The 27,781-nt window shown below is 36.0% G+C and overlaps 1 protein-coding gene across 1 annotated transcript; it reads right to left on the reverse strand.

The window, feature by feature from the left end:
* Nucleotides 1-8,503: 8,503 nt before the first annotated feature.
* Nucleotides 8,504-27,666, reverse strand: TSPAN19 (tetraspanin 19). The gene is made up of 9 exons (XM_027108245.1): nucleotides 27,609-27,666; nucleotides 21,653-21,745; nucleotides 21,490-21,562; nucleotides 19,678-19,802; nucleotides 16,250-16,324; nucleotides 12,970-13,080; nucleotides 11,052-11,195; nucleotides 10,032-10,115; nucleotides 8,504-8,754 (listed from the first exon to the last, which is right to left on the reverse strand). Exons 2-9 carry the CDS (start codon nucleotides 21,731-21,733, stop codon nucleotides 8,686-8,688), a joined length of 762 nt encoding a protein of 253 aa, XP_026964046.1. The 5' UTR covers nucleotides 21,734-21,745; nucleotides 27,609-27,666; the 3' UTR covers nucleotides 8,504-8,685.
* Nucleotides 27,667-27,781: the final 115 nt, after the last annotated feature.

Consider the following 27,781-nt stretch of genomic DNA (forward strand, 5'->3'; position numbering starts at 1 on the left):
GAGAGGACTCAAATCAATAAAATTAGAAATGAAAAAGGAGAAGTTACAACAGACACCACAGAAATACAAAGCATCCTAAGAGACTACTATAAGCAACTTTATGCCATTAAAATGGACAACCTGGAAGAAATGGACAAATTCTTAGAAAGGTATAACCTACCAAAACTGAACCAGGAAGAAATAGAAAATCTGAACAGACCAATCTGTTGAATGAAATTGAACTGTGATTAAAAATCTTCCAACAGACAAAAGTCCAGGACAAGATGGCTTCACAGGTGAATTCTATTGAACATTCAGAGAAGAGCTAACACCCATCCTTCTCAAACTCTTCCAAAAAAGTGCAGAAGAGGGCTTCCCTGGTGGTGCAGTGGTTGAGAGTCTGCCTGCCGATGCAGGGGACACTGGTTCGTGCCCCGGTCTGGGAAGATCCCACATGCCGCGGAGCGGCTGGGCTCATGAGCCATGGCTGCTGAGCCTGTGCGTCTGGAGCCTGTGCTCTGCAATGGGAAGGCCACAACAGTGAGAGGCCCGCGTACCACAAAAAAAAAAAGAAAAAAACAAAACAAACAAACAAAAAAACTGCAGAGGAGGGAACACTCCCAAACTCATTCAATGAGGCCACCATCACCCTGGTACCAAAACCAGACAAAGATACTATAAAAATAGAAAATTACAGCCCAATATCACTGATGAATATAGATGCAAAAATCCTCAACAAAATACTAGCAAACAGAATCCAGCAACACATTAAAAGGATCATACACCATGATCAAGTGGGATTTATCCCAGGGATGCAAGGATTCTTCAATATATGCAGATCAATCAATGTGATACACCGTATTAACAAATTGAAGAATAAAAACCATATGATCATCTCAATAGATGCAGAGAAACCTTTTGACAAAATTCAACACCTATTTATGATAAAAACTCTCCAGAAAGTGGGCATAGAGGGAACCTACCTCAACATAATAAAGACCATATATAACAAACCCACAGCAAACATCATTCTCAACAGTGAAAATCTGAAAGCATTTCCTTTAAGATCAGGAACAAGACAAGGATGTCCACTCTCACCACTATTATTCAAAATACTTTTGGAAGTCCTAGCCACGGCAATCAGAGAAGAAAAAGAAATACAAACTGGAAAAGAAGAAGTAAAACTGTCACTGTTTGCAGATGACATGATACTATACATAGAGAATCTTAAAGATCCCACTAGAAAACTAATTAGAGAGCTAATCAATGAATTTGGTAAAGTTGCAGGATACAAAATTAATGCACAGAAATCTCTTGCATTCCTATACACTAATGATGAAAAATCTGAAAGAGAAATTAAGGAAATACTCCCATTTACTATTGCAACAAAAAGAATTAAATACCTAGGAATAAACCTACTTAGGGAGACAAAAGACCTATATGCAGAAAACTATAAGACACTGATGAAAGAAATTAAAGATGATACAAGCAGATGGAGAGATATACCATGTACTTGGATTGGAAGAATCAATATTGTGAAAATGACTATACTACCCAAAGCAATCTACAGATTCAATGCAATCCCTATCAAACTACCAATGGAATTTTTCACAGAACTAGAACAAAAAATCTTAAAATTTGTATGGAGACACAAAAGACCCCGAATAGCCAAAGCAGTCTTGAGGGAAAAAAGCAGAGCTGGAGGAATCAGACTCCCTGACTTCAGACTATACTACAAAGCTACAGTAATCGAGACAATATGGTACTGGCACAAAACCAGAAATATAGATAAATGGAACAAGATAGAAATCCCAGAGATAGACCCACGCACATATGGTCAACTAATCTATGACAAAGGAGTCAAAGATATACAGTGGAGAAAAGACAGTCTCTTCAATAAGTGTTGCTGGGAAAACTGGACAGCTGCATGGAAAAGAATGAAATTAGAACACTCCCTAACACCATAGACAAGAATAAACTCAAAATGGATTAGAGACCTAAATGTAAGACCAGACACTATAAAATTCTTAGAGGAAAATATAGGAAGAATACTCTGACATAAATCACTGCAAGATCTTTTTTGATCCACCTCGTAGAGTAATGGAAATAAAAACAAAAATAAACAATTGGGACCTAATGAAACTTGAAAGCTTTTGCACAGCAAAGGAAACTATAAACAAGACAAAAAGACAACCCTCAGAATGGGAGAAAATATTTTCAAACGAATCGACAGAGAAAGGATTAATCTCCAAAATATATAAACAGCTCATGCAGCTCAATATTAAAAAAACAAACAACCCAATCCAAAAATGTACAGAGACCTAAATAGACACTTCTCCAAAGAAGACATACAGATGGCCAAGAAGTACATGAAAAGCTGCTCAACATCACTAATTATTAGAGAAATGCAAATCAAAACTACAATGAGGTATCACCTCACACCAGTTAGAATGGGCATCCTCAGAAAATCTACAAACAACAAATGCTGTAGAGGGTGTGGAGAAAAGGGAACCCTCTTCCACTGTTGGTGGGAATGTAAATTGATACAGCCACTATGGATAACAGTAGGGAGGTTCCTTAAAAAACTTAAATAGAATTACCATATGACCCAGCAATCCCACTTCTGGGTATATACCCAGAGAAAACCGTAATTCAAAGAGAAACATGCACCCTTATGTTCACTGCAGCACTATTTACAATACCCAGGTCATGGAAGCAACCTAAATGCCCATCAACAGATGAATGGGTAAAGAAGATGTGGTACATATATACAATGGAATAGTACTCAGCCATAAAATGGAATGAAATTGGGTCATTTGTAGAGACGTGGATGGACCTAGAGACTGTCATACAGAGTGAAGTAAGTCAGAAAGAGAGAAACAAATATTGTATATTATCGCATATATGTGGAACCCAGAAAAATGGTACAGATGAACTAGTTTGCAGGGCAGAAATTGAGACACAGATGTAGAGAACAAACTTATGGACACCAAGGGGGGAAAGCGGCAGGTGGTGGTGGTGGTGGTGTGATGAATTGGGAGATTGGGATTGACATGTACAAGTACAATGAGTCACTCTTGTCATTTAAGGAAGTTTCCCATCAGTGTGGGGAACTGTTTATCAGCCAAGTTCCCAGGTGTAAGCTAAGAGGCCACCTTACATGCAGGATTCTCTAAGACTAGACAGTCTCAGGCCTACTACACTAACACTTTCCTGCACAGAAGGTCTTCAGAAACTTTATGAGGTAAAGGATACTGCCTTTTATTCCGAGTATGAGATCACAAGTGAAAGATGCATCCATGTTTTTGTTAATAAATTAATTTATTTGATGTATACTTGTGATACGATGGGGACACTAAATCACAGTACTCAAAGCTGACCTATATGTGGACTGTGGTTGAAGCCTCAGGCTGAGAACAAATAGCTTGAAAACACCCTCATGTTCAAAAGTATAATGCAAGACATTCTTGCACGTCTTGCAAAGAGGGTGGACCAACTGAATTGGGCAAAACTTAGCCTATACCCTACAGTAAGAGTTCATGGAGTGGTGGTGGTAGAGGGCTTAAGGAAACCCATATGCTCAGAAAATGAGAGGACTATTGTTTTCATCCTCTTGGTAACACATGAATCTCCCTATAGAAGCCTAGGGAACGAGAAGGTCCACCCAGCTATGGTTGTAATATTGGGGCTTATAGATTTTAATTTAGAGAAAATAAAGATAGGAAATGTTTCTGAAAAAGCTGAATTTTCTGATGAAAAATCTACTTCTGGTACAGTGTCTACAGGTTGATCAGAGACATCAGAAATATTATAGAAAAAAAACTGGTTGGCTTTGAAATAGACCAAAAGTGAAAGATGGGAAAATGGTTTTGGCAATATTTTTAATAATATGGATGAATATATGACATGATAAACATCATATAATAATATGTGTAATAAATTGGTATGATGGGATGCAAGGTTACCTGTTTCTTTTGTTTAGTAAGAATTACTAATTAAAAGCACAGTTTCATATATCCAATAATAGTGCAGGCATGTTTGAGTTGAAAGAAAACGTCTATACCCGAAAGTCAAACATCAATAATCTCAATTGATTTAAATTTGTTGCCCCGTGACATGCTGGCCATTTTTATTCAGTGGTATTTAGACACACTAGATAGTGATATACTTAATACAACAGGAAAATTGCTGATTTTGTTCTTAAATCTAATCTTGTTGCTTAACTCTTTCCCAATACTTTCTGTTTTCTGGAGTTTCAATAGTAATAAAATACATTTCAAAAAGAAAAAAATTAGCATTTCCTCCCAAGTGAAATAAAATCAAATAAATGAATAAATAGTAAACAACTTACACTGAAAATCAGTTATAAAATCTGATTTACTCATAATGTGTTTATACCCTAGAAAATTATAATGAAATGACTGAATTTTTTCATATATCTTCTTTCTAATTCCACTACATATAATAATTTAAATACTATTTATACACATACATTTACACAAATATTAAACCAATTTTCTGATTAAAAAAACTGCAGAGATTCTTACAAACATATTTTGTGGTCCAGTATCTTTTATACTTTTTCCCTGAAATAAAATGTGCAATTGGGATGAACTATTAATTAAAGAAGTGAGCAGTTCTGCATGTTTTTCATTCCATAAATCTTTTCAGACATTCAGGAGAATGTCTGCTATACTTGAATACAATTAATAATAAGCTTTAATAATTTTCAACAATGATTACACACTTTGTTTTCACATTACAAATGCTCTTGTAAAAAAAAAATTTCCTTTTACTCTGTTTCAAATATTCAGAATATTATCAAAGGCTAATCTTAAAATAATTTGATTTGTCAAGAAATAGCTTCTGCTTTCCCTGGTTTTATCATTTATATAGTGTTAAAACCCATTATCATTCAACAAATATTTACAGATTTACTGGAAATATGCCATTATCCACTTTCATTTAATGGGTGACTTAAAAAGAAAAAGGAATAGAGAAGAAAAATAAAGAGGTTAAATAATGAAACATAACAGGTAGTGTAAAAAATAAAAAGTTTTTTTTTTCTTTTGTAGCCTTATATCATGGCAGTAAAAGCATTAGATTTTTGTATTTTCTGTTTGCCAGAGGCTCTTATGTCCCTGAAGAATTATTCCCCTAAGATCAGAAAGAGAAAATAAAGGCATACACATATTTTTAAAATTTTGCAAACATTAGGGCTTCCCTGGTGGCGCAGTGGTTGAGTCCGCCTGCCGATACAGGGGACACGAGTTCGTGCCCCGGTCCGGGAGGATCCCACATGCCGCGGAGCGGCTGGGCCCGTGAGCCATGGCCGCTGAGCCTGCGCGTCCGGTGCCTGTGCTCCGCAACGGGAGAGGCCACAGCAGTGAGAGGCCCACGTAGCGCAAAAACAAACAAAAAATGTTGCAAACATTAAACAAATAGGACTAACAGTATTTCCACTGTATTCTCTTAAAATTTTGTTTCATTGAAATCCTTTTAAAGAAGTTTTTGTTCTGCCAACATCTCTTATTCAGGTGCCTGGAGAAAGGAAATGTGGGTGGCAGTGACTAACCGAACTAGCAGCTATTGTTTACCAAACAAATTTGGACAGATTTTATTTGTGATTGCCTAATGGAATCAAACCCATAGAGTACAGAGTCAGACAACCTCAGAGGGCAATTGGGGTTTTTGTTTGTTCAGGTTTTTTGTGTGTCTTTTTTTTTTGCCACACCTTGCAGCTTGCGGGATCTTAGTTCCCTGACCTGGGATCAAACCCGTGCCCCCTGCAGTGGAAGCGCGGAGTCCTAACCACTGGACCGCCAAGGAATTCCTGGCAATAGGGTTTTATAACTGATGGCATCCTGAGTAATCTGACCCATTAAAGATCATTAACATTTATTGGCCACCTACACTGTGAAGTACTGAGCAAGGCTTTACAGGTCACTTTTGTCTCAGACCCTTTCTTCCTTCCTACTTGCTGTTTCCTCTTGCTTGAAGTGCTCTTTCCCCTTATCCTCTCATTTCCTTTGGTTCTTCTTTCAAAAGTCATTTTCTCCATGAGGCCATCTATGTACAGCCTATTTCAAACTGCAATCTTCATAATTCCCCAACACTCCTTATTCTACTTCCTGACTTATTTTTTCTCTATAGCACTTCCCACCATCTGACATAATAATTTTGTTTATATGTTGTTGTTTGGCTCTGCTGACTTGAATGTAACCTTCATGATATTTTGTTTGCTTTGTTTTATCCACTACTCTTTCTCTAGCACTTAGAACAGTGCCCAAGAAGTAGCAGTTGCTCAATAAGTAACTGTTGAATGAGTGACTCTCCTTTTTGAAGTGCTCTCTGATTTCCTAAAGCAAACTTAGGCATTTTCCTTCTGGGTGTCCATAAAAACTATAACATGCACACAATTTATTTGTTCACATGTCAGGATGTGTGACTGACTCTGAGTTTAACTACAGGGACAGGGCTCGTTACCTAGTTTAGAGAGCCCAGCGCAAAATGTGAATGTGAGGTCCCTTGTTCAAAAGTTAAGAATTTCAAAATGGCAACTGCCAAGTATTAAGCCAAGTGTGGAGCTCTTCTAAAGACAGGTTGTATGCTCCTGAAGCTAGCCCTGAAGAGGAACTATACATGTTATCTATTCATCTTCATATCTCCTAAGTGAGTAATGTCTCTGGTACATAGTAGGTTCTTCATAAATGCTTGTTGACTGAATGCATGCATATTTATCTGGAAGAAGAAAAGAAGATAAAAGGAATTTTTAAGTAGGTCACTTATATAGTACCATCACAAAACAGTCCTGATTTTTGGAAACATAATTAAAATGGGGAGCCTGAAGTAAGCTAAATGTATTTTGCAAGTGATATAACAACTTGCAGGGGAAGTCAGGATTATGTGTTGCCCTTAATTTTAATTCACTGTGATCCAGATTGATTTTCAGAACTTTCTACGTTTTCTATTTCAGAAATGAAAAACAAATATTGAGAGAGATATGATCCTGATCTACTCTATCTTACCAAGTAAGTCTTTATTTTATTCAAGATGTAAAGCAACATCTTTTAAGACAATGTTTCCTAAAATCATAAAGGTGATAGATTTGATCAGTAGTGCATATATTTTGTGATTTAACTGTAGTAGCTAAAAATAGGCAATCTAGTATCTCGAGACCTTTTTTGTTTCCTTGATACAAAAAACAAATATATCAGAATATATTTCTATAATATTTATTTGATTACAAATAAGTTGGTTCTCAACTCCCAAGTAGGAGAGAGATTTTTGCTATCAGTGTGTTCCTGTGGCATATTTTAGAGAAAACAGGAATTTGAAAATGAGCTTTAAATCCCAAGAGAATTTCCCTTAAATTTAGAAGGCATGTCTATTTACAGGTCACTTCAGAAAAAATGGTTATTCTATTTTCTTTTGTGCTGACTAAAAAAAAAAAAGTCCATAGGTCTCTGTAATCTGCAGTGTACTGAATAGACAGATGAAAAGAGATATGATTGAATTAGTAAATAAGAGTGAGCCTTCTATAGGAGCAGATCCTTCTATGCAGGATCTTCAGTTAATCTATTCTTTCTTCATTTCCTCAAGGTCAAGGCAGCCTTTTCCTATAAAGGACAGCAATGATATGATAATACCTCATATCTGTATAGCAGCTTTTATTTTTTCAAAGGACTTTTTTTCTGTTCTCACAGTATCATTGTTAGGAAAATAGAACAGGTAGGTTATTTTTATATCCTTCAGAGAATTGTGCATACATGCACAGAACAAAACTTATAAAAAAAGGGAAAAAATGAGGAGAAAGTAATGAGTATGAGAATTCAATGAGTATTTAGAATAGATTATTTTTGCTATAGTTAAAAATTCATTGTTACTTTAATATTTTATTATTGCCACTAAAGTATATCCAAATCTGTCAAATTTTAAATTTATTATTCACTTGCAAGCACTATAAGAAGAGAGAAATAAATTATTAATTCAATGTGGATGTAGTGTCATGAAGATTTTTCAATCTTTCTTTTAAATCTCCTATAAATCAGTATTGTTTCCTTAAATTTGCAAAAGTATATGTTATAATTGCTTACTTAGTGTTTTCCGAACATCATATAGGTATTTTTTCTACATAAGAAACTCAAAATATATGTGATAATTTACCATATTTTGAAATTAGCATATATGATGATATTCTCTAAATTCATAAAATAAGTCAAGGTAAAGTCATAAGCTACGGAATTTGGTATTTTTTTACATTAATTTTTATTGGAGTATAGTTGCTTTACAATGTTGTGTTAGTTTCTACTGTACAGCGAAGTGAATCAGCTATATGTATACATATATACCCTCTTTTTTGGATTTCCTTCCCATTTAGGTCACCACAGAGCATTGAGTAGAGTTCCTTGTGCTATACAGTAGGTTCTCATTAGTTATGTATTTTACACATAGTATCAATATTGTATATATGTAAATTCCAATCTCTCCAGAATTTGATATTTTGAAAAACCAAATTAATAAAAATTTCATGGGCTGATTCATTAAAATATCCAATAATTCTGTGTTACATATAATCAATGACTTGAATAAATCTTAAACTTAATGAATATAATTCAAAACTTTTTAATTTTTTGGACTAGAAGAATACAACGTGATTATTTTGAGAATTAACTGGTTTCTTCTGGACAAATTAAAATCTAAAGATCACTTTTCTGCATATATTCTATTCTTGATGTGTCTAAAGAAGGAAACAGTTAATGAGAATTGCAAAACCTGGAAAAAAAAGGAAACAATAAGAGATCAAAATGTAATCAATAAGAATAATTTGTAAAGCTAATACTATATGATCACCAAAATGTATTCTGTAAATGGAAAAGGGATCAAGGAGAATAAGAAAATTTCAGAGTAAGGTACATATGGTTGTGGATAAGAAGTCTGCAGAATGAGTCTTGTAGGGTAACCCAGCTGTCACCAAGTTCATTTATAGAGGGGGCTAAGGAATAGACTGCTCAGTTTTAATTACATGGGCTATCATTGGGCTAGATGCCTTGATGAACTGCTGATGTTTTGTGTTCATCATCTTTCTAACTTTGTCATCACTCCTACAAAACTCCCTCCTTTTGTTACAGGATCATGAAAGGTGGTCTGCAAAGGGTAGATGATAAAATGGAGCACAGATAATATCCCCCATTCAGTCTTGCCTTAAATACCTCAGCATGAATAGAGAATAAACATTTAAAAAGAATGATATCGGTGCTTATAAAAATGTCTTGTTTACCACTATCCTGAGACTAACACTGTTACCAGCTGAAGAGAATTTATGGAACTTTAGGTCAGTGCCTTTGTGGATCAACATAAAATTAAATTTGGTATCCTATTTTGGCCAAACCACGCATTACGTATTTATTCCAACCTTTTAGTCTACACAGTAATAATCTATCCACTCTCACAGTTTCTTTGAATCCATAGCCTTCCCTAGCTTTCATCAGTCTTCACTGAAACTGGAGAATGAAATACTACTTCTGAACCTTGATTCTGCAGTTGGCGCCCTGGAGGTCAAGGAATATGTAGATTTGGCTTCCCATTGTATCTCTAACATCTAGTACAGTACCTGACACACAGTAGATGTTCTCCCCCCCCTCCAAATTTATTGAATGAATGATTGAGGCAATGAACAAATGAGTATTTGAGTGAATAGATTTACTAATGTCAAACATCAGCCTAGATTTAAGAAATTTGCCAGCTTGCAGACTGCCAAACATGGTCCTCTCACTGCCGAGATAAGAAGTATTGATATTTCTAAAAAAATCACAAAGCAATGAAATCACCACCTCCCAGGATGATAACTTATTAACAGACTCCACCCAGGCTGACTTAGGGATATCACCTCCAGTTGGGACCTATTCCTCTCCTGGGTGTGAACAGTCTCAGTGTCCTGGCTCCTATTGGATTAATTTGTCTGATGAGGTCTCCACCGGGTTGTTCTACAGTTTATCCTATATAGTTTATACTTAAATTTTTTATCTTTAAACATATAAACAAAAGCTTACCTCTGAAGCCAAAAGTCCAAAGTTAATTCCAATTAATGTTAAAGCATTAGTATGATACCATGTGTTGATTTTATTTTCACAACCCTAAGGAAAAGAACTTACTTAGGCTGACTTGGAGATGGAAATTTTTGTGTTTTTTTGGAAATGTTTTTATACATAATTCTATTACAAAAAAGAAGAGACACAGAGATTAGTAATTTACCAAAGTCTAAAAAGCAAGTCAATGTCTAACTGGAGACTGGACTTACTAGCCCAGAAAGCTTCATATAATTGCAGGACACCTCGGTTGCTACTTTTAAAGTTGCTAAGATGTTGTCATGTAGTTGAAATCAGAAATTTAGTTTTGAGAGGGATTTGATTTTCTACACGCTACTGTAATTCAGCATACTACTGCCTAAAGTGATACTTCCCAAATAGGAGAATCTTTTAAGAAACATAATACTCCATTTATCTATGAATGAATTATGTTATTGAAAGATACATCTTAAAAATAGAATAACATCAGTATATAAACTACAAAAGAATAAGTTGTTCTTGGGATGGAAATCCCTAGTTTATCAATATTCTGTATCTGTAAATAGCAGTTGCTACAGATGAACTTCTACTCTTGCTTCTGCCACCTTTACCTAAACACCATTTTTGTCACTGCTGGGGTTTCCTCCCTCAGTTTTTGCCAAACCTCATGCCTCTTTACTTCTGCTATTGCAGCTCCTTTACCAATCCTACACAACAGAGATTTGTCAAAAGTGCCTCTTTCATCAAAGGATGGTTGAGGAGAAAGTTGATGGTATCCCAAGTTCTAGGAGAACTTATATCACATACTCCAGCAAGTTTAATTAATTTGTTATATAACAAATAATACAATTCACCTTGCTGTGGTTTCATTTTAGTTAAGTTGCTTAAGAACCTAATAACCATGAATGACATTGCTTTTAATATAAAAAATTGCTCAGAATTCTAAAATGACTTGCAAAAAAAAAGGTACCATAAACACTTGGAGAAGGCTTAACTTACATTTACCTCTAGGTAAGTTGCATTCAGTGGCTCATCACAAAACCACTTTCTTAATGTAGAATTTGTGCAAGAACATGGCACCTGTTCTGAATTTTCTTTATTCTTATTCTTCAACCAATCTGTGTAATTTTTTTGGCCACAACACTGTAACTAGAAAAAAGATTCTATAAATTTTACTATAAAATATTGAAAATGCAGTTAATTATATGACTCCTATGCATATTAAAGTGGTTTTGTGATAAATTTATTAATTTATTCTCCATTCAAATGTAGTGAATTAAAACAATAAGTATATTTTTGTTTGTTTAATCCATTACCTTGTTGCTGCTATGGTTGATGTTAACCAGAGCTAAAGATCTCTACTCATATAAGTGGGCTATGTATGAATGAAATTGTTATATCTGAATTTACCTTATAGAAGCTCAGGATGAAAGATATACTTGATTTACTAAACCATGTTTAGATCCAGAACAGAAGAGAGAATCACCTTAGCCACACCTTCTCTTAACTATACCAGTTTTCTTTATAATTTATCCAACATGTGCTGCCATATGTGTTAAATATACATAGACTCAAGGTTATTACTACTTTCTTAGGGTATCAAACCTTCCTAAGATTTGATACCCTGCTATCAGTCATAATGCAATCTGAAAATGCAATACATGTTCAGATCACATACATCAGTGAAAAACATAAGATGAAGAAAATCATTTATAATACATTTAAATTCTCCTAAAAAGCATTTCTGTTATTAAATATACTAAAAATAATAACTGTGCTTATGTGAGGCTCTGGTGTAGTAGCTGAATACAAAATCTAGTGCTAGATTGTCTGGGATTGAATCTTGGCTCTGCCACTTATTAGCCAAGTGATACTGGCTAAGTTACTGAATTTCTCTGACCTTCATCTATAAAACGAAGATAACGGTTCTTAACTCATTGGGTTGGGAGGACTAAATGAGTTAATATATGAAAAGCACCTGTAAAAGGGCCTGGTGCTATTAAATGTTTGCTTTTTTTTTTTTTTTTTTTTGGTGTAAAGCACTTACTATGTTCCCCTTCTGATCTACTCTTGTAAACAATTTGGCTGACTACACACACTCCCTTACCTTGCCGAGAAAAATCTGAACTGTGAAAATAATAATGCTAACAACATTAGCTAACAAGTATTAGTTGCTTACTATGTCCCAGATCCAAGCCTTTCTCTATATTCCCTACATTACTTCCTTTATTCTTAACAACCAGAGGTAGGGGTCATTCTGCCTATCTATTTTGTTAATATGGTACGTGAAGTTAAGAAGGTTTCTTGGGCTTCCCTGGTGGCCCAGTGGTTGGGAGTCCGCCTGCCGATGCGGGGGACGCGGGTTCGTGACCCGGTCCGGGAAGATCCCACATGCCGCGGAGCGGATGGGCCCGTGAGCCATGGCCGCTGGGCCTGCGCGTCTGGATCCTGTGCTCCGTGGCGGGAGGGGCCGTGGCAGCGAGAGGCCCGCGTACCGCAGAAAAAAAAAAAGAAGGTTTCTTATCCAGCATCACAAAGTTACTGCGTGGCAAACCTGATGTTCAGGCTCAAATGGTAACCACCAGGATACTATGCTGCCAGCAGGGGCTGTGCTTAGACCCTATCTCCCCATGGGGGCGACAGGGTAGATTATTCCACTTGGCAGTAGACTCCCAACACTTTTACACATGAATTCAGGTTAAAATGCACATCAATTAACCCAGAAAAGGAGATACACATTACAAAAGAAAGATAAAACTCAAGATCTTAAGTTGAGACAATCCTATCCCACCCTGTTGGTTTAGATGAAATACAAGAGCCTCTAATTCCTGTGCCCCATTCCCTGTCCTTCCTTCTCTCCCCATTTCTCAGCAGCAGTCACCTTTGGCGTCTAATTTTTAGTTTTACGCTAATTTCATCTTACTGTTTTCTGCAAGGCATTTAGAATCGTCCACTTGGGTATGTCTTCAGGCAAGTCCTTAGATCCATACTCAGAAATGACTGAATCAATTTTATCCTGCCATATTTGGTGAACCTGTTGAAAATTTTATTAAAAGTGAAAATTTGATAGAAACTTTCCTTATGGTTCCTCATAAAAAGTATTCAAAGTCAGTTTGTTGTTTTCTAATTATTTCTAGGTGTTTTTTTCTTCCTTATAACTATTTTTAGCAATCAGTGAGTGTGGAGGCCTTTGGTCTTTCACACTGTGATCTATAGGAAGACTACATTAGACTTGGTTTCTGGTTAGGGAGAAAGTTATGTGCTGTTCTCCTGAGTGTCGAAGGGTTCTACATTTCTTTTTACACCCTCAGGAAAAATTGTGAAAGGCTTTTAAATGGACCAAAAAAAATGGCTGAGGATCTTTTCAATGAAAACTAGGCTTTCTCTAGTACACCTTCAGGGTCCTCTGTTTCTACGAGTCTGTACGTTTCCTAGTTTTTAATTTATCTTACAACTTTGTAAGTTGTAGAAAACTGTAGTTAGGCAAATGATTCTTTGTCAGAGAAATGCAGATGAATTTTTCCTGGTGGGGATGGAATCGATCTGTCCCCTTTCCAAGCCTGTTTTGTTTCGGTTTTGTAGTGTCTTCTCTTTGGACTCTCCTTTGAATTGGTTTTTATATCTTAACTGGTTCCTGCATTAAACAAGATGTTAAATAAAATTATTGACCTGTGTCTATTGTATATTTTTACAAGAATTATGATTTTTAATTAAAAAAAGTCTTTTCACAATGCTAAAACAAAAACAATCATGTGAAAGTTTGGAGGAAAACTGCTATTTTGAAATCTAGATTTTGCAAAGGTAGTTTTTAGTAGGAACTTTCTTAAGCATTTAGAAGTTTATATGACTTTCATAACTAATTCCTAACTTGGTCCGGTAAAATAGCAAAAGGTAGAAAGGCCAGGGACTTCCCTGGAGGTCTAGTGGTTAGGACTCTGCACTTGCACTGCAGGGGCAAGGGTTTGATCCGTGGTCAGGGAACTAGGATCCCGCATACTGCACGGTGAGGCCCCCCCAAAAATGGTAGAAAGGCCAGACATTATTTGTATTTTATGAACACGGATATAGATACTCAGAGAATATGATTATTTGCTTTGTTTACATGAATAAAGAAGAGGAGCTGAGACTTCTAAATATAATTCATTTGGATTCTAGTCTAATAATTTCTCATTGTAATATGCTGTTCTTTAATAATGAAAACTAAATAACTGGTGGGAATACTACAATAATTAAGACATCTGTACAAGTTAAACTTTTACCCACTTACATATCTATGCTTTAATACATTTAAGAAGATTGGAATAAAATAACATGTTATTTAGATCTATAAGTGATCAATTTAACATATTCCCTAAGTTAATTTTTATTTAGAATAGAAAATGATGTTTTTCCATTTTATATTTTTGTGGAGAGGGGGCAGACTTATGTCCTTACTTATCTTCTAAAGCATTACTTGGGAGATTCAGAGTGCATATGAATCACACCTTAGTACATAAGAGTAAAAATGATTTTCATATATAATCTAGGTGGCTACTATATAAGTAAAATTCCCTCACACATATTCAATATGACAAACAACCCATGAAGACCTAGTGCATCTCCAACACTGAGTTAGGCACTGTAAATGACATAAACTATTTAGAGGCTCATGAGAACTCAGTCCAGTCTGAATGTAGAAAGCAAGTGATGTAAACAAAGCTGTCATTTCTGGGATCAGTTAATAAGGTTAGAGTGCAGACTCCTTCATTTGGCTATGATATATTTTAGCATGTGTGTTCTCCTTTCAAAGCCTCAGTTTCCTGTCCTAGAAAGAAGGATTTACAATGCATCTCTAGGAGTTGTTGTGAGCATCAATAATGTAGTGCCAGTAAAGTGCTTATCACAGTCTCTGGCACATGGTAGTTATTAGTAAATGATAGTTCTTATTCTTAAAATAGGTAGAGAGGAGTATGTGAATAATAAATAAATATAGGTGCCACTGATTAACTATATTCATGTGTTAAGGGTCCTTAAGTGTGATATTCAGGTTCCATCACCAGGTCCAAAAGTTAGAGGCTGATGGGTTGGGATCTGGTGCTTTGCCACCAAAACAGCTTTATAGGACTCACTTGAGTGTGTGCACACACACACACACACATACACACACACACACACATTTTGGATATGGAAAGAAGAAATTTTAGCTCCAAATGCCAAACCATTAACAACAGGCCCTAGATAATTAGATATCCAGGATAGATGCCAAGCACAAGAGAGCAAATGAAATTGGAGGGCAATGGTGTTGTATAGGAAAGATTTTGTCGAGGTTTGGCCATTAATTAGGAGTTGATATATAGAAAGAATCTGAAGGCTAGGAAGCCTAGAAATTAATCCGGTTCTCCTTCAAAATCAATTGAGGGAAGGTAGAGAGCTCCCAAATAGCTACTCTATAACAGGAACTTTATAATCATCAGTTAATGATAACTCTATAAGGTAGGTAGATGAAGACATAGGTTCAGGGATGTTAAATGGCTTGTTATCTAGTCACATGCCGATCTGTATGACTTCAAGTCCATGCTCTTATTGCTACAGGAGAGTCTCCCATGAGACAAAGTCAGACCTTGACTGTACTGAAACACTGACATTTCTTAAAGAATTAAAAGTCTGTAGGCTGTAATAGGTAAGTTTTGCTACCAAAAAGGTTTTTCAGGTAATTTATTATGTGCTTTTTTGAACTTGACTTGAAAAATATAAATCTTGTTCTAGTTAACTGTATCACTCATGACCATACCTGTACAAAATATATGAATTATTCAATAATCTTATTTAAATGAAATTGCTAAATTTAAAATTTGTACAAATCTAAAGGTATTTCTTTACAAAAATAGAATATAGTACAGTGATGGAGTCAGTAGTGGCAACCAGGGTTGGCTGGGGGGCCAATTTTGGATATCCCACAATAAGCATCATCTCCTCTTCCCCTACATTCTTTGTTATTTACAACATTCTCAATCTTCTGCAGACAGAGTTAAAGACAAGTTCTCCTAGCCCACCATTCCAATCTGACCCCTGTCGCCTTCCTATATGGAATTATAGTACTTCCATTGAATCCTTTTTTTCCCCCAAAGACATTTACCTTTAGCTTTTAATATAGGTTTAGGTCTCAATAATCTAAAGTATCTGCTTTTCTTTACTTTTCAAATAAAAGGATGATGTTTCCATACCTCCTCTTTCTTTGTGAAGATGAGTGCTGAAAGTACAACTTGAACACCAAAGGCCCACATTAACAGTACTGCATACTAAAACAAAAGAAACACAGAAATGAGAACTATGCTCCTAATATATTTTTAGATGCTACAATGATGGGAAAATGCACATCACATGAAACGTACAGTCTTAAAATACATAGGTATTGCTGAAGTTTCCTGTTCTCATACATGAGTGAAATTATTGAAACAAAAGGCAAAGAAAAAAAATCAGTGAACATTTGGATAAGAGTAAGATAGAAAGAAGTGATAGTGCTTCATGAGAACTCTAACAGACTACTTGGTCTAATGGAGTTGATGATGATACCTTCTTCATTCAGATCTAAAACTGTCATAGAGGGGAACTTAAATATCTAGACCTCCACTTACACCATTCTGCTACCAGTGGAAAACTCACTAAATTGTGACCTACCATGTAAACTATTCCATCATGCACAAAGTAACAACAGCAACAACAATAAAAATAATGAGAAAGTAACAAAGGCAACGGCAATAGTAAAGTTAATCTGTATGCACATTTGGACTATTTCTTTGAAAACTGAAAATACTTCTATCCAAAGCCAAACAAAATGATTTTCACATTATTTGACTATTTTCTTTTTTTTAAACATATGGCCACTGCAATTTTCTTCATCATAGCAGTGAATAGTGATACATATTATCTAGAATTCAAAATAATTTTAAAAGTTAGCAGTCTGAATATTTTACTAACTAAAATATCAATATAAGCAAGGATGATTTACTGTTAGTATTCTTAGTTTCACCTATTTTAACCATTTAGTACTTTAAAATAGTCCATTAAAATTGTTTACTTGACAAATATATTTCCTATTTTCAGAGACAAAAATATGGTCTTTAGATCCATTTAGAAGTTTAGATTTTTAATACTTCTACACACAACACCTTACTTAATCTTCACTGCCAAGGGATAGTAGTGAAGACAGGTAGAGAAAGGGAAAACTGCGCAAAACAATTGTTTTAAAAAAGTCACTGGGTTTCTTTTCAATGGCAAGCTGCTTATTGTCTGTGGACCCTCCCAGGTTTCTGATTCAATGGGAGTATGAAATATTACCTTTGACTAAACTATTATTCAACTCTGCAAAGAGTTAACTTATACAACTCTGATAGTAATACAAAAGTTTCCATAGCAATGCAAATGATTACTATTCATGAAAATGCTAATGAATAGTCTATAGAGAATATAAATCTCCACAAGCTTAATTCTTATTTAAACTGGTTGTTACTTCTTACTGGTTCCTCTATTAATTAATTATATAAATAAAGTCTCTGATACATGCTCATTTTCATATAGGTGATTCATGATTTTACCTTTGAAAATTATTTTTTAACAGCAGTTAGATATTTACAGAAGAAATATTCAGTGTATTTATGTTATTAGCACTTAGAGAGCACAGTGAGAGACTGCTGGAGAACTTTTAACAGGAAAGTGAAATTGTCCCAAGGAGTTAAAATGCAAAAGTAATATCTATTTGACTAGAGTAGGAGCATGGAAAATCACCTTTAAGCCAGAGAATAGTGTTTAGGCCTATATAAGATTTGCCCATAGCTTGACTATGTGAATTAACATGGTTAAAGAAAAAGTGTGTCCATCAAAAAAGTATTGGTAAATTCAGAGGAGAATAGCAAAAGTGTCGTGATTACAAAATGTTGCAATACTCTTCCATGGACCGTCCGGAAGGGAGAATGGTATCTTGGCTTCAGGATCTAAGCTATCAGGTCCTAGTAGCATGTATATTCCTTATGATGGGGTCTGTCAGGCTTTCTTAGTCACAGTCCATTAATACTTGAATTACATGAGGCAGAAACTTATAAGATGTTTATGTTTTTCTCCCTCAAGTTGCCTCCTTCCTTTCCCATCCTCAAACCACAGCATTATATTAATAGCAGGCTTTCTGTCTCCTTTACCTAAATGGGAATTTGTGGCAAGGAGAAAATTAAAATTTTCCTGCAAATCATTTCTGTCCTGGTTTCCATATCCAAAATCAGAAGCCCCATGAGAAAATTATGTTATAGGCCCTGGGAGAAGAGAAAGATAAAATTTGAGAATAGAGGTTGTGCCTTTGAGGAGAGTAAGAAGAGAGAGTGAAGTCTTTTTTAGACTAAAAAGATTGTGAGACTGATCCTAGAGTCTGCAGATTCTCAAAGCAATGGGGGCTAGCACTTGGCTTCCTGGCATTGCCATGGTAAGGAGGCAAGACCCAGAGGGAAATGAAGGTGTGGTTTCCAGTGTTGCCTAAAATGTCTCTGCCATGGGTAATACTCAAATAATAATAGGCAGCAATTATTAAAAATAGGCAGTAACGAATTCCTCTGTCAGGCATGACTCCTTTAATTGCTGTGTCCTTGGCAGGGTTGAATGTCTCAGGTCTCAGGGAAGGGGAACTGCAGGAAAGGAACTGAGGTAATGGTTAATTACCAATCCTTCACAAAAGAATTTCACCGATATGCCTGTACTGGTATATACTGGATGAAGAACAGCGCTGCCTTTGCTGTCCTAGGCCATTCGAACAGCAGAATATGTAGTCCTGAAGGGACCACATCAGCTGGGAAAGTGAGTGCTTTCATGGTAACTGGTGTAGACTGATAAACAGAATCCAAAGTGACCACCCAGACTTTCAGCACTACATAAGAGCTAAGTATCTCTGCATTCTTCCTGGCAAGAGGGGCACAGTTGGATACATTTGAATTTCCTATCTGCTTCACAGGAAAGTGCCTGTGAATTAAAACTAATTTGATTTAAAGAAAATGTTAAAAGCTATATTTTACCTGAATCCACTGATTGTGATCCATACCTATCCCACGTATGATAAATGGCTCACGTTCATTATAATTTACCTTTTCATGTTATATGCCTGCAGAGAGATAGTGTGCTAGCCAGATGCCAGAGTCTGGCCCTCTCAGCAGTTGTATTTCTTTTTGTTAAATTATAAATTGTGATCTCAGTTACAAGTTAGCTTCCCACATGGCACACCCACAGGGAGAAAATGTGCCGACTACAGGCCATGTTTCCTTTTCCCTGCTAAACTTCATTGTTCGTTGCCTTTAACATACTGTATTCTGATTTTAGTCTTCAGATTTAAGTTTGGTTAATTGTAGTTCACCCTAGGAGATGGATTCTTATTGGCTCTGTGTTCAAAATTAATATCTAAGTGTGTAAGTGTTGAGGTCCAGATTTAGTCCGTGGGAAACTCACCAAGAAAATTCTACCTAGAAAAGATTCTTGGGAGGGGGCACTTCATGGCCTTATTCCCAAGAGCACATTGTACTGCAGTGTTACAGTGACATAAATCATTCTTGCTCACGTGTGTGACTCAAACACTGAAAATCAAAGATACAGATTCAGGCTATTGAAATGAAATACGTACCAGAATTAGAAGCCATCTGATTTCACTGTGAATTCCCAAATAACCGAAGAGACAAAGAAGAACAGTAGCAGAACCAGTTCCAATCAAAATTCGAAAAATATATACTATCAAGTGATTATTTTCATCTGTGGAATCCACAAAACAGCTATTATTAAGTGACATTTGTTTTCTATTTAATAATAAATGCAGCAACCCAAGGTTTCCTAGGCAGCTGTCAACAAACCACTAGGATTCTCTTTCTCTCTTTTTTAACCTCATTCTGGCACCTCTTACTTGCTCTTAACAACTTTTCTTCCTTTAATGACATGATAGAGAATTTCCTCAATCTCAGAAGGTCCCTTTAACTTTACCTTATCTTTATTGTCTTCTATGAAAGAAGATGACTTTTTCTAGGGTGAATTCTTCTATGTCTAATGTACCTCCAAACATTTTTATATTCATTCATTCATTCATCAAAAATATTCTGAGTACTTAACACATGTGGGTTAAGTTTCCCATGTCTGAAACCCTGAGTTTATTGCTAATATGGTCCCGTTAAAACTGTATTTTATTCTCTCTCCATCTAGACTGAACTGTCTGTGCTAGAGACTATATATATTTATATAGTCAACAGGCTAACTGTTAAATGCTTAGTGCTATGGCACAGATGTAGTGCTTAACAATTTGTTTTTAAAGGGAGATAAATAAATTAAATATGCCCTAGATTTTATGGGAGAAGAGTAGAGGCAATGGGCAGTGGTGTGCTGGAACCAGATTGTTCTGGCACATAAAAGCCAACTGTTAAATTTTCACAAAATCTGTAAGCCAACTCAGTCCACACTGGCACCTTGAAATTGGCCATCATGGGATTATTTAAACCACAGAAATCAGCAAATACCATAAACTGAGACTCCATCCCAGGACATTTATCAGCACACCACTGGGTATAAGAGCACCTAATCTAGTAGGGGGAGAAGGTGAAGATATGCAAGATTACTGGAGAAGGTAACACCTGGGCTTAGGCTTTAAATTATAATTGGAAGTCTCTAGGTTGGAATGGTGGAAGCATTCTAAGACACAGAATGGTGCAGTGTGTGTAGGAAACTCAGCCTTGCTGGCATTTACAGTTTCAGGCAGGTGAGACTGGGAAGGTTTGCAGGGGTCAAATTATGAACATTCTATGTGCTGTTTTCTAGTCTTCCTCACTGGAATTACGCTCCATGAGGACAGGCCCTTTATCTTTCTTGTACACTTCTGTATCCTCAGCTCATGGGATAGTGCCTAACGATATGATATCTATATATATAGATAGATAGATAGATATAGATATATTTATATGTCTATATCTATCTATCTATCTATATATATAAAATCTCTTTATCCATTCATCCACTGATGTACATTTAAGTTGTTTCCATAGGGAATATTTTATTTCTAATTATGTGATGGTGACAGGATATGGTAACTGAGTTTTAAAAGAGATTATTTAACTTGGGCAGTGAAGCTATTTTGATCTCCATTATCCTTTCAAGTCTATAGATCTGTAAAAGTCCAGAGTCAGCAGAACAACCGCAATCTTCCATTTCTCTCATCTCTCCTGCCCAAAGTTCCTAGATCTCTCTCTCAAAATTCCCTCTCCTTTATGGTCTTGGATTTAAGTCTTATTATTTAATAAGGTGCTTTTAGAACAATTGGCAAAGACTTTCTGAGGAAAAATTGGACAGTACTTAATGAATTTTAGAGAAATACTGCCACCTGCTGAATAAATCATGTATGCAATTGTTTAACACTGAATTCCTTGTTTGATTTAGAGAAAGGAAAATAGATACATACCCAAAGCTGTGAAAAAATTATTTCTATCTATTAAAAGCCATGCACCAAATCCCATGAGTAAAAGTCCAAGAACCTACAAAAAAAGATAGCCAATACTTATTTTTGAACTAATTGCCAATATAAATGCACATTTTCTTTACTAAATAATTATGAAGATACTTACCAAAAAAGCTCCATTAATGAGATTAAGAAAGTATTTAAAAATTAATGTTTTGTTTTTCCTTAACATTCTTTTTCTCCCCATATACTGATGATTCTGAAAAGATAAACACAACTTTTACAATAAACACTCACCACAGTAATAACTTTAAATAATTCTGCCTACTCACATCCTTTATTTGCATATTTTTCTTCTCATACCAGCGGTCAGTAAAACATTCTCCTTTGCTCTCCTGAATATAAGGAAATACTGAAGATGTCTTGAAACTGTACCTTTCTTTCTTTATCTGCATTTTTTGGCCAGGCAGTCGAGACCAAGAGGGCATTTTTAGAACATGTCAATAGCTGCCTTACTGAACTCCTTGCAGTTTTCAGAAAATGAAATATTTTATTTTGTTTACAGTCATAACACACCTTGTTCTCCTTGCTAGAAACCTTTCCTTTACATCTGACTGTCCTTCTCTTTCCCAGAATAATGTTAACTCTTCCCAGAATAATGTTAACTCCTCACTGAGGTCTAGCCTTGGAAGCCTTTCCCTAATCTCTATTCGTTGCCTATTTTCATCTTTACTTGTCTTCCTTCCCATGTAGACTCTGAGGTCTTTAAGTGGAGAGAGTAGATCTTGTATACCATTACAACCCCGAGTCTAACACATGGTGGGTACAATAGCAATAGATATTTATTGAATGAATGAATCAATGAATAGGTGAATTAAATGATTTAATGAGCTTACAATTTACTTTGGTATACAGTGTAAGGAAGGGAACTAATTTAAGGTGGTTTTAAATAAAAATTATTTTCCAGATAGCCAATTTTCCTAAAACATTTATGTAAAAATCAATACTTGTCGGTTTTGGTGCTTGGTCTATTAGATATGGAGGTTTTACATTTTCTTGGGTATGTTTCTGGGTTTTCTTTTCTCCTTGGTTGTTTCAATTCTAGCTGGCTCAGTATTTTAAAAAATGTTTCAATACATGCAGTACATAATTGACCTGGTGAAAGTGAAACAGTATACAAGCCCTTGTGTCCCTGTCCTTTGAAGTAAAAGGCTTTTGTTTTAGCCTCCCAGGCCTCCCTTGAGTCTCAAAAGGCTGACTCAAGAGTTGATTGGGAAATGTGAAGATGTAGAAACAAAGAAGAGCTGTTGGGCTGGGGAACTGGTAACAATTTAGACTATAAATCTGCTACATAGCAGAATCATCCAACCCCCAGTTCCCTGAAAGACACTGATAAAGGCCTGACACACATTCATAAGTTGTTTTTATAGGAAGCAGACCCCCACCAGATGAAAACTGCTGACATATGAACATAGACCCTAGACTGGTTGAAACCAGAAGGTTGATGATGCTTGAAACTTCACTTGATGCCAGCCGGGCAGAGAACTGTGCACGAGCTGATCACGCACCCTGCAACCGTCTCCCTCATACTGCCTTTAAAACCCCTTCCCTGAAAGCCACGGGGGACTTTGGGTCTTTTGAGCAGGAGCTGCCTGTTCTCCTTGCTTGGCACCTCGCAATAAATGCCGTACTTTCCTTCAGCACAACCTGGTGTCAGTAGATTGGCTTTACTGCGTGTGGGTGAGCAGACCCAAGTTTGGTTTGGTAACAAAAGCAGAGTTAGTAGGACTAACTTGAAGCTGTTTGCCCCTAGTTAGGAAGAAACCCAATCCATTTGTTGAACTGAAAGATGCCTTAGAAAGTGGATAAGTAAGAGATGTCTAGGTTAGCATCCATGCACTTCCCTCCCTACTTCAATCCAAGGCCATAGTCCTCCTAAAAATTTCCAAGGTACTTCTTCCCAGCTTCAGGAGTCTCTCCAGGCTTTATCTTCCACCCTCTGCTTCAAACTCTCCCGCTATCATTTGGTTTCTTCAGTTTCTGTCCTCTAGTCTTATTCCTGGATTCCTCCAGTTCCTGGATTATTTGGATGGGACACTCAGTTGGAAAGACTGCTTGATTTTTATTTCAGTTTCTTTCCAAGACGTTGTAGATCTACATTTTGACTTCAATTCTATTTACTGCAGCATATGAGAAAGCTGTGATCCTCGTTCTACAGTCTGAATGAGAAGTTAAGCCCAAAGACCTAGCCTCTGTTTCTCTATGAATGAGAAAGAGAAAGAAGACTAATGAGTGAGATTTCTGCAGTGATTCTGGTGTGAAATGTTGAAGGCAGAGGATTGACTGTTGATTTGATAATAATTAGCAGGGTTGAGTCAAGGCTAAAATGTTTTGTCAAAGGACCCAGATACGAAACTAAACTGAAGTTTATTCTCTCTCAGTCCAAGATGGATAATGGGTTCTCTACTGGGAAATCATCTTAGGAACATGGCACTTTCTCCAGCCTGTTCAATATATGGCTCCCAAATTTGCTCAAGGTGTAATCCTTTACAGTCAGCAGAAAGAAAGAGGATGAGTAAACTTAGGCGAGCATCTTTTAAGCAAGTGAGGTGGAAGTTGCATACTTCTCTTCTTCTCATATTCCATTGGCGCATAGCGATTAATCACATGGCAATTCTCAGTTGGAGGCAGAGGTAACTATGTGCCCAAGATGAAGGAAAGAAGTGATTTAGGGTGGGAAAAGCCAAATAAAATGACCGATAGATAGGAAAGGGCAGTAAAAAGATAATTAGAGGGAGAAAAAGAGGGTTTTGATACATTTCAATATGCTTTACTACAAGCAAGAAAGAATCAAAGATGATCAGAAAGATTTTTTACGATGGGAAAATAAAAGAATGGTGAGAATCACTGGAATTGTTTGAAAAAATTTCATAAATTCCATAAATTTAATATTTAATAATTGGGTTTGAATTGGTAAAAGATACCCTTGTGGTTAAGCAATGGAGATGGAGTGCAGGTAAGTGGAGAGCATAAGCTATGCAGAACTGGGAGTCATCCATAGAGAGCTGTTATCTTGGGAATAAATGAAAGAGATGAGCGATTAACTATAGATAAAAATGAGCAGAGGGGCTTCCCTGGTGGCGCAGTGGTTGAGAGTCCGCCTGCTGATGCAGGGGACATGGGTTCGTGCCCCGGTCCGGGAAGATCCCACATGCCGCAGAGCGGCTGGGCCCGTGAGCCATGGCCGCTGAGCCTGCGCGCCCGGAGCCTGTGCTCCACAACGGGAGAGGCCACAACAGTGAGAGGCCCGCGTACCGCAAAACAACAACAAAAACAACAACAAAAATGAGCAGAGGTTTGATTGTAGAGAATGATATAATTAGGAATTTGGATTTTTTTTTAAAGCAGACTTTAAGAAACGAGAAAATAAGCAAAGTATGATTTCATGGAAACCAATTGAGCAAGAAATTTCTAAAATAATGTTACATGAAACAGATGTCAAAAGGAAGAGAATTCTGTACTCTCAAAGTCAGCTGACTTGGTTAAGGAGGATGTTCATGGTAACTTCAAACAGTAGGGTTTTAGTCCATTTGGGCTGCTATAACAAAATACCACAGATTAGGTAGTCTATAAACAACATAAATTTATTTCTCACAGTTCTGGAAGCTGGAAGTCTGAGATAAAGATGCAAAGTTTCAGACTTCTTTTATCCTCACATGGCAAAAGGGAGCTCTGTGGGATCTCTTCCTAAGAGCACTAATTCCATTCATGAGAGATACACCCTCATAAACTAATCACCTCCTTTTAAAGGTACCATATCTAACACCATCATATTGGGTGTAAGGGCTTCAGCATGTGAATTTTGAAGGATACAATCGTTCAGACCACAGCAAGCAGTTCAAGTTAAAGAGTTAGAACACAACAAACAAGGTGTCTTAGCAACGAGCCAAGGAAGCCTATAGCAACGTTTGCATAGAATGGTAAGAGATGGTCACGTGTGATCTTTTCAGCCACAAGCCCCACATACTAAAAACAACATCAATGAAAATGAAGATTTGCTTACACAAAGATATGCAAGTTCGTGCAGTTCCTAAGTAAATATTTGTAGTGTGGTAGACTTGTATTTTATTTTGCTATAGACAAAGAATTTTTTTACCTAACTCAAATAAGGTCCTGGTATGGTATTTCTTTGGTTCATTTCCTGATTAGTTAATAAATGGTCCAACAGCAGAGATATTTTTTAATAGTATAAATGCTATAGGGAAGGACAATTTACAGTAATTCACCTATTCATAGGTGTCATTTTCACTAGTTAAATAATACTCTAAATTACTGTTCTTAAGTTCCTTCTCAGTGCCAGGAGATGGGAACACAAAAAATGAATAAATAAGACAAACTGTTAGGGAATCAAGTATTAAAGCCTGTGGCCAACTCTGAACTGTGTTGGGGGTGTGGGGACTGGGAATAATGGAGCTGGGAAGTTTCAGAAAGGCAATGAATTTGAGATAATCCTTGAAGGATGACTAAGAGGGTCCCAGTCAGGCAAACACAGGGTAGAGGCAGCAATTTTCAAGACAGATGGAACACTGCGTTCACAGGCTTTAGAGTGAAGTGCACAAGGGCGTGGGTAGAGTGGCAGGAGATGAAAGATAAGGCTGGAGAAGTAGACTCAGTAAAGATTGTGAGGGATCATGTGTGCTTTGCTAAGAATTTGCAAATAGTCATAGATTGTAAATCAGTTCAACTTGAAACTATTGTTTAACTAGGCAGCGTTTAGCAAAAATCTCTTTAATTGCACTCCTCCTAGAAATTATAGCCGAAAGTGGATTATGTTACTTTGTCCATAATCCTTTAACCTGAGTAGGTTTTTTTTCTTTTTAATAAGTAACTTGAAAGTATGAGTTGTAGAGACATGCACCACGGATTAATTTATCTTCAGAAGAACTTCCAATGTTTTTCTTTTTTGCTATCAATTTGTTTGACAAGGTAAGCATTAAGAAGGAAAACAATTCAGACAATATCTTCAAATTAGTTGTTTAAAATTAGTTTTAGAAATTAATTTATTACTAATGGATTTGATATTCTTTGGGAAAAGTATGAATAATTTCATAATTACAAACAAAATTTTAAGAGTTTTTAATGTGAATTTCAACATAATGTTAGTCTGAGCATTTTAAATGAAGAGTTTGATAGTTTATAAATCAGCAACAAAACTAAACTAGAAGAAGAAAAAACGTTACTTGAGCATGGACTTTAATAATGAAAATACCCAAAATTTAATTCTGAAACCAGAAGTAGTTTATTTTTGAAAATCATTATCTTTCTTAAACGAGGAACTAATGTGTTTTTTTAATATCAAAAGTCTACTGGTTTCTCACTCTATGTTATTAATTCTTAAGTTGACACAATACATTTTATTATTCAGTTGTTACCAGGAAATATAGTCTATTTTCTTTCAAAGGTTCAATGAAATTGTTTGCTTTTAGCTTATTGTATATCAGATATCTTCTACAATTATGCTTAACTACTTCCCCTTGGAATTTAATGCTTCATTTGCAAACTTCAAAAAAATTAAAATCAGGGATATCTGTTATTAATTAAAATGAAATTTTACATTTTGTACACTGTGCACCCAAAAAAGAAACTTTGATGAATTTTTAAGTTAACATTAAATATTATGATATATACTTAAACTTCAAGTTTTATATTAAAAGTGTGTGTCACCGTCAATATTTTACAGTAAAACATATTACAGAAAATAATTTTTCAAACTTCTCACCCCACACATCCATTCACTTAGAAGTTTTTCATAACTGATTTTGATAATTGCGTGATAATTGATTGATTTGTTTTCTTTTTTAAAAGAAACTGTTGTCACGGAAGGCAAACAATTTATTGGCATTTTTTCCATACTTCCAGTCCCCACAAATCACTATTCAGGGTTAAGGTTTTGTGGAATGTACAATTTACACATGGGCAACTCAACATGTACTAGATGCACATAATAAATATAGATAGGTCAGAAACAATTTAAAGGTCAGGCTACCTCTGCTTGGGTAATTGTAACAAAGTGTCCTTTTTTATTAAATACTTTCCAAAATTATTTAAATATTAAAACGTACCTGAAAGGAATTTTAAATTCCTTATCCAGCTCCTGAGATGAAGCGTTCGTTCTGGTTTCGAGTAGAGATAGTTTGTCCTACTGGGGCACCGGTAAGGTCCATCTTCCTTGGGATTGGCAGTTGCCGTGGTTACTCTTTGTTTGGAGGCTCCGGGCGCTGTTTTCCAACAAAGC

The sequence above is a fragment of the Aethalodelphis obliquidens genome, unplaced genomic scaffold (assembly GCF_003676395.1).
Source record: "Aethalodelphis obliquidens isolate GAN/ISIS:26980383/991018 unplaced genomic scaffold, ASM367639v1 scaffold8, whole genome shotgun sequence".
In the NCBI taxonomy this organism is placed as follows: domain Eukaryota; kingdom Metazoa; phylum Chordata; class Mammalia; order Artiodactyla; family Delphinidae; genus Aethalodelphis; species Aethalodelphis obliquidens.

What these genes read in the sequence shown, in the direction of transcription:
- TSPAN19 (XM_027108245.1), bottom strand. Translation starts at nt 21,733, where the DNA reads ATGGGGAGAAAAAGAATGTTAAGGAAAAACAAAACATTAATTTTTAAA. An exon ending in TAATTTTTTCACAGCTTTGG is followed by an intron (nt 19,803 to 21,489) that starts GTATGTATCTAT and finishes TGGATTCCACAG; the next exon opens with ATGAAAATAATCACTTGATA. An exon ending in TTGGACTTTTGGCTTCAGAG is followed by an intron (nt 8,755 to 10,031) that starts GTAAGCTTTTGT and finishes TTTTTTTTCCAG; the next exon opens with GTTTTGCAATTCTCATTAAC.